At 31.5% G+C, this 7,748-nt stretch overlaps 1 protein-coding gene across 1 annotated transcript; it reads left to right on the top strand.

The window, feature by feature from the left end:
• Positions 1–426: 426 nt before the first annotated feature.
• On the top strand, positions 427–2,083 carry LOC136202045 (UDP-glycosyltransferase 73B4-like). The gene has a single exon (XM_065992495.1). The coding sequence runs from the start codon at positions 483–485 to the stop codon at positions 1,890–1,892; it is 1,410 nt and encodes a 469-aa protein (XP_065848567.1). The 5' UTR covers positions 427–482; the 3' UTR covers positions 1,893–2,083.
• Positions 2,084–7,748: the final 5,665 nt, after the last annotated feature.

The following is a 7,748-nucleotide window of genomic DNA, read 5'->3' as shown; positions in this document are numbered from 1 at the left end:
ACGGATAATGGGTACCGGGTACCTAGGGGTATTCCCATGCCCGTCCCATTATCCTAACGGGTAATAGTTTTGATCTCATACCCGTCTTATACCCTTTTATACTGGGTACGTGTAGTCCCATTAGGGTCGGATAGTGCCGGGTACCCGCGGGTATACTACCCGTTGCCATCCCTAGATACCCCAAATTTGATTGTTTTACTTTTCTAAGATACGTGTAACACACCTTCTGCATATAACTTATTTTTTTGCAACCGAGTGATTAATTGATTACATTTTACGTAAATTGAGAGAACTATCAGAATATTTTATACAAATTGACGGGACTATCGAGAAACTTTGAAAGTTCAGGTGGATTTAAGGTTTTTGCACAAGTTAAGTCAAATGTATTAACCCTTTCTTTTCCTATAAAACCTTCCCATGTCTTCTCCACCATGACCCATGCCAACTACACCATCTCTAAAATCTTCAAACACTAAATTTCCATGGCTTCAACACCAGAATTTCAAAGCCATGTTGTGATCTTCCCATTCATGGCACAAGGTCACACTCTTCCATTACTAGACTTATCAAAAGCTCTCTCCCACAAACAAATCAAAGTAACAATCATTACAACTCCCGGAAATTCCAATTCCATCTCCCAAAACATCTCTTCTTTCCCTCACATTTCAATCACCGAAATCCCCTTCCCCACCGCCGCCGTCTCCGGCCTCCCCTCCGGCTGCGAAAACACCTCTCAACTTCCCTCCATGGACCTCCACCTCAATTTCGTCTTAGCCACAAAACACCTCCAAAATCCCTTCACAGAAGTCCTCCAAAAAATGGTGCAGTCATCGGAATTTCCCCCAATTTGTGTAATTTCCGATTTCTTCCTCGGCTGGACACTCGCCGTCTGTGAATCCCTCGGTATTCCGAGATTGGTTTTTCATGGGATGGGGGTTTTATCAACGGCGATTTGTAAAACAGCTTGGGTGCATAAACCTCATCTGAAAACGACGTCGGTTAATGATCCGGTTGAGTTACCTGGATTGAAGCTGCCGTTTAGTTTAACGAGCTCCGATTTGCCGGAAACTGTGATGATGGAGAAAGATAATCCGTTCGTTAAACTTTTTGAAGAAATTGGAATGGCTGATGCTAAAAGTTGGGGGATTATTGTTAACAGTTTTGAAGAATTGGAGAGAAGCCATATCCAATCTTTTGAAGCTTTTTACTTCGCCGGAGCTAAAGCTTGGTGTTTAGGCCCTCTTTTTTTGTACTCAATTTCCGATGAATTTGATCGGGAAAACTCAATCTTTCAATGGTTAAACAACAAAACGACGCCGAATTCAGTGATTTATGTATCATTTGGTACACAAGCAGAAGTATCAGAATCTCAATTGAATGAAATAGGATACGGATTAGAGGAATCGGGGTATCAGTTTATATGGGTACTCCGATCAAAGACGTGGAATTTTCCGATTGGGTTAGAGGAGAAGAAGATCGGAGAGAGGGGTTTGATTGTGAGAGAATTTGTTGATCAACGGAGAATACTATCTCACCGTGCAATTGGGGGATTTTTGAGTCATTGTGGGTGGAATTCGGTGCTGGAAAGTGTGTCTGCCGGAGTTCCGATTTTGGGGTGGCCGATGATGGCGGAGCAAGGGTTGAATGCGAAGTTGATTGTGGAAGGACTCGGAGCTGGAGTTGGGTTGAAAAGGGATGTTCGTCGGAGAGATATATGTGATGGTGTGAGGGAGATTATGGGGGGAGAAAAGGGGAGGATTGCGAGGGAAAGAGCGGAAGCTTTAGGACGGGTGGCTAGACGGGCGGTTCAGAAGGGTGGTTCGTCGGATGATACTCTAGATAAGATGATTGAACAACTTCGAATCGAGTCAGATAAGAAATTACAGTATTGACTGTGATACGTGCTGGTTATTTTAGTCAGATAATCCGTAATTGGGTTGATGATATTCTAAACAACTTCGAACCGTTAAAAGGAAGTCATATACTTATACTTTACGTTAAGAGGAAGTCATATACTTAATTTAAGTTGATTCGTCTATTTCATATTATTTATTATAAGGAAGAAAAATTTTCTTATTTCAAATTATTCGTTGGTTGGTTTACGTTTTCAATATAAAGTTTTCGTATTTCACCATTATTTATGATTTAGGGTCATTTTTTTGTGGTTTTAAGATATATAAAATAACGTAATTTAATGAATGTTATGAAAAATGAATATTATTAATTAGTGGAATACTCGTATTGTGCAAATTATATACTCACTCTATTCCAGAATATATGTTTTTTTAAGGTTAGAAAACAAGAATTAAGAAATATAATTAATTTTAACTAAAAAAATTTATTTACCCTTATATCAATGGCATCTCCTTTTCGGCTTTTGGCATCTACCTTATCAAAAAAAAAAAAAGTGCAACTTAAATATAGATATATTTAGTAAAAATCAATTAATGTGCATGGATTTAATAAAAAAAATATAATATAGTATGGAACAAAATTTTTTTTTCTAGAAAGAGATCTATTGTGGAACAGATAAAATAATATATTTTAATAAATTAGTGATTGATATGATAGTGTAAAATATTATTTTGATGTTTTATTTTTTTATTATTATATTTAAGGGTAAAATCTAAATTAAACTTACACTGTCTTTCACTTTTTATTAAATTAGTATTTGGAAAAAAAAAATTGTCCAAACGGGGCTGAAGTTTTCATTTTACAAAAAACGAGAATTGTTTAGTTTGACACTATAAAATAACTGTTAACGAATTTAAAATGAAAAATTCAAAAATTAAAATTGTTTAGTATCACATTTATTATGGAAGAAAATTTTATCATTTCCAGAGCTTTCGCTCTCTAAAATATTTACTTTCTCTCAACTCACCAAACAATATCCAAATTATCTTAAAATTAAAATATTCAAAAATTAAAGTTACTTATAATATCATCAAGTCTTTAAATTTTTCATTTTGAAATCGTCAATGCTCATTTTAATTTTGAAGTCTTTATTTTTAATATACAGTGAAAAGATCAGTAACTTCTTAATCGCAAACAAAAATCTCAATTCTCGTTTCGGACAAAAAAAAAATCAGATACTAATTGAACAAAAGTGAAATCACATATTAATGGCTTGATACATCTATTGACTTTGTACTTGGCTCAAAACGTATACGTTGAAGTTTCAATAATTTTAATCACAAAATGCTATTGAAAGGTAACATATAATACTATATAATATAAAATACAGTCAAATATATATAATATAAAATACAGTCAAATGTATACAATATAGTTATCTCTTTGACAGGATATATGATATAATTTTGAAAAATTATCAACAATAAATATTATCAAATATTAATATAAAATATATGATTGGATATTAACTATTAATTTGAGCTTTTAGTTCAATTGGTTTAATAACATGATATCAGAGTCACTTGGACCAAATGGTCGAAGTTCAAATCCTAACAACTTCATAAATTTGTAGAATTAAAAACACATCATGAGATGATCTGTATGAGTGTGTCAAAGACTCCTTCAAAAACTAAACCAGAAACATCATCTTCGTAACAGATCCTAGCCTCGTTTTAATCCAACTCGATTTCATATCAGTTTGGGCACATTTTTTTTAAGTTCCTGTTGCTACTAATAAAAAGGTTAGAGTCTAAATAATAAAAAAGTGTTAAAACAGGAAGGAAATTGGATTGAAAGCTTAGGAATATGAAATCGATGGCTTGAGATTTAGGGAATAAAAAGCTTGACAGTGACTGTAATTTTGGTTAGAAAGATCGATCATGTTTTTGGATTAGTTTTTGAAGTGTTTTGTTGGATAGGTTGAGGTTTGGAAATCAAAGATTAAAACTTTATTAGGATAAAGTGCAAAAATATTCTTAACGTTGATACTTAGAAGACCATAACGTTTAAAATTATGCAATTTTACTTCTAATGTTAGCAGCCATGAGCAAGTTTACCCTTAACGTTGGAAAATTTGGTAAATTTGAGAAATAATTCATCTAACTATCTTCTCAGTCACAAATTTTATCATCTACACTTTACATGTGCGTCATTTTATTATTCATTAATAACAGATCACAAACACATGATTAGTCGTGAAAAAAATTTAAAAAAAAAATATATTGTATTTTGTACGAGTTGGACAAAAAAATTTAAATATTTCATCATATTTAAAAATTATTAAATCACAAAAGAATGTGAAAAATATTTTTTAGAACTAACCGATATGTAACTGGTGTATAACAAATAGCAAAACATATGTATTTTATAATGATATCAGAAATTGGCCCAATATCAATATTAGAGGTAAAATTGCTCTTGGTTGCCAACGTTAGAGGTAAAATTACATCATTTTAGAAGTTGGAGTTAAAATTGCTCCTAATTGTCAATGTTAGAGGTATTTTTACACCTTATCTCAAACTTTATTTATAGCTAAATTTTGTAATTCCCACTACCCATGACCAATACTTTAATTTTACAGATTTGAAGCAACAATATGGATTAATGGAAGTTGAGGTGGTAAATAGGATTTGCAAACCGAGTCATATTTTGGTGATGATTATTTTTTTCAACTGACCATAACTCACCCAATACGATTTTGTTTGAACTCCACAAATACTCTCCGATATCGGGATATCAATTCCTTCTTGACAATAAGCCTATGATAACCTGAGAAAGAAGAAAACAGTCAGACAGGGGGCCTGAGACCTGCAAACCCTCTCTAATGCCTACGTTAGTATGTGAAACACGTAACTTGAGAGTTATTTAGTGAAAGTAGTTAATATTGAATTGTGTACCTGATTCTTGCTTCATGTTCTATTTATAGACATTAGTGTTTGTGCCATTGCATGCGTGTCAGCTTGTTATTGGTCAAGAACCTACGTTTTCACAATAAAGTGACTTAAGCGTACTTTTTGGAATCTGAAGCTCCTTTCTTTCATTAATTCGAAAAAGACCCTTCTTAGTTGGATTGGGCATGGGCTTATGTGCTTAAGTCCATTACATTATTTTGTACCATATCACTCTGACTTCATTTTGATTAGTAGATGCGGGATTCCATGTAGCCGCAACAAAATTCATTCATTTAGTGCTCGGAAAGAATAGGTTTTTGAAGGGTGATGTGATGCTAAAAAATGACAGTTGCTTTTCAGTTGTAAACAGTCATTTTTTACTAATAATAACTCACTCAATATGATTCTGTTTGAGTTCCATAAATATTCTTTGGTTTCATTTCGATTAGTAGAGGCAAGATTCCATGTGGTTGTAACAAAATTCAATCATATGCTTCCCTGAAAAAGTAGGTTTTTGAAAGTATATGATACTAGAATTTAGAAGTTGGAAATATTTCTTTCTTTCTTTTTATTTTATTTTCTTTATTTCTCATTATATCTGAACTTTATCTTATTTTTATATCAAATTTTTTATTTAAAATAATTTTTTTTACCAAACAAGTCCCTAGAAAATGCTATAATAGGGCTGTAAACAGGACGAGATGGGACGGGATTGCATTAACCATTCCCGACCACTAGTCTATCGAGGATTTTCCGTCCCTGAATTACAAATAGGAAAAAAATTTCTACCATCCCGCCCCCGAGGAATCTCCATCCCCACGGGGAATCCCCATCCTTGTTTAAGTTTTAAATTTTTTTTTACTTTTTTCTTGTAAAACATCAATTTGTAGTATATAATTTTTTTTTAAGTCATAAACTCCTATTACATGAACGTATAAAATCATAAACTACTAGATATAGATATAGAAAATTAACTAAACAATTACAAACAAAGATTCAAAGCATAAAATAAAGGGTAAATTTTAAATAAAACCTATGTGGTTTCACTAATTTTTAGATAAAGGACTGTGGTTTACTTTTTGTCAAAACGAGGACTGAGGTTTCGCACTTTTAATAAAACAAGGACTTTTTGGATTAATGCTATTAAAACCATCTTTAACGACCTGAAAATGAAATTTTTCAAGAATTAAAGTTGTTCAATGTCATATTTACTATGGAACTACATTTTCGATTTTTGAAAATCATCTTTTTTTTAGAAATTTCTCTCTCTAAACATTAACTTTCTCTCTCTTTACCAAACATCATCTAAGTAATCTCAAAATAAAAAAGTTGAAGAGTTAAAGTTGCTTAGAATATTAGTAGTTCTTAAAATATGTCATTTTTGAAGTCGTCAATGGTGATTTTAATAGTATCAAACGAAAAAGTCCTTATTTTGCTAAAATTGAAAACATCAGTCCTTACTTTGAAAAAAAGTAAATCACAGTCCTTTATCTGAAAATTAGTGAAACCACATGGGTTTTATTTAAAATTTACCCTTATTAAAACAAGTCCAAAATAAATTAATTATATATATATATATATATATTAGTTTTTTCTATATTCGGGTATTTAGTCGGAATCCCCATTGGAGACATTCGGGAATGGGAATAGAACATTTATAACCATTCCCATCCCGTACCCGACTGTAGGAGACAATATACAAACCATCCCCATTCATGGGTATCCCAAATGGGGATTCTCCGTCCCAATAGAACGGGTCCAATAGGGATGGAGAATCCGTTGACAGGCCTATGCATATAAATATGATAATGTCAACAATCTCACACTTCATGTTGATCAATATTAACAATTTAATGGAAGATTAGATGGCTTCACCCATGCTTTTGACCTACAAGAATTAAAAATAGGTAATGTAGAAAGTAAAAGAAGACATCATATTCATAATAATAATTTTTTAAAATTATATTATATAAATCTTATCAAAAAAAATAATTATATTATATATATTTGACTGTATTTTATAGTATATTATATATCACCTTTCAATAACATTTTGTGATTAACATTATTTAAATTTCAAAATATCAGGATGGTGTGTCAATAAATTTCAACAATAATTTACAACTAAGGAAAGTATATTATATAATAATAATGCATAAGATTATATATAGTATACATATGGTTAAATTACATCATTTTTTATATTCTAAACACACAAAATAACAAAATAAATAAAATAAATAATATTCTCTCCGTTTCATATTAAATGTCATTCTATAAATTTCTTTTGTTTCATATTACATTTCATGATCAACATAGATTATAAGTCACACTCTTTTTGCTATAAAACGTGGGTTTATAAAGATTAATTAGAATTCATGAGTATTATGTCTTGGAACTGTCGTGGGCTGGACAACCCACGTTCAGTTCGGGTTCTCATCGTTCAAAAGGTATGGACAACTGTTTTTTTGAAACCGATGCAAATGTAGTGGATTGAGATCTTAATCAACCTGTCTATAGGTCTTATTATGGTCTTATTTTTTATGATTGTAATAGGTTGATCCATTCGTTTAAAGATATTAGTATCATTTTTGCTAGTCGTTCTGCGAATAATGTTGAGCTTTCTATTCTATGTCAGGACTGGTGGAGTGACATACTAGTCCTCTAGATTTCATTGTTCAAGCATTGTATTCTGATTTTATTTAATGCATAATATTTTCTTTAAAAAAATAGAATTAATGGATTTATTATAAAATAAATAAACAGTGAAATCAATAAATAAAATACATCAAAGTCTTTTTCCTAATATTTTTAATTTTTATGCAACTCTCTAAAAAATATGTAATATGAAACAACAGTAGTGCTCACCTGGACCCTTAATGAGCAAATGAATTTGGTCATTCACCGTTAAATCCAAGTTTATTAATACTACTGTATGAAACA

The sequence above is a fragment of the Euphorbia lathyris genome, chromosome 8 (genome assembly GCF_963576675.1).
Source record: "Euphorbia lathyris chromosome 8, ddEupLath1.1, whole genome shotgun sequence".
NCBI classification, from domain to species: Eukaryota; Viridiplantae; Streptophyta; class Magnoliopsida; order Malpighiales; family Euphorbiaceae; genus Euphorbia; species Euphorbia lathyris.
Note: the sequence above shows the minus strand (reverse complement) of the source record. Positions and strands in the feature narration are given on the sequence as shown.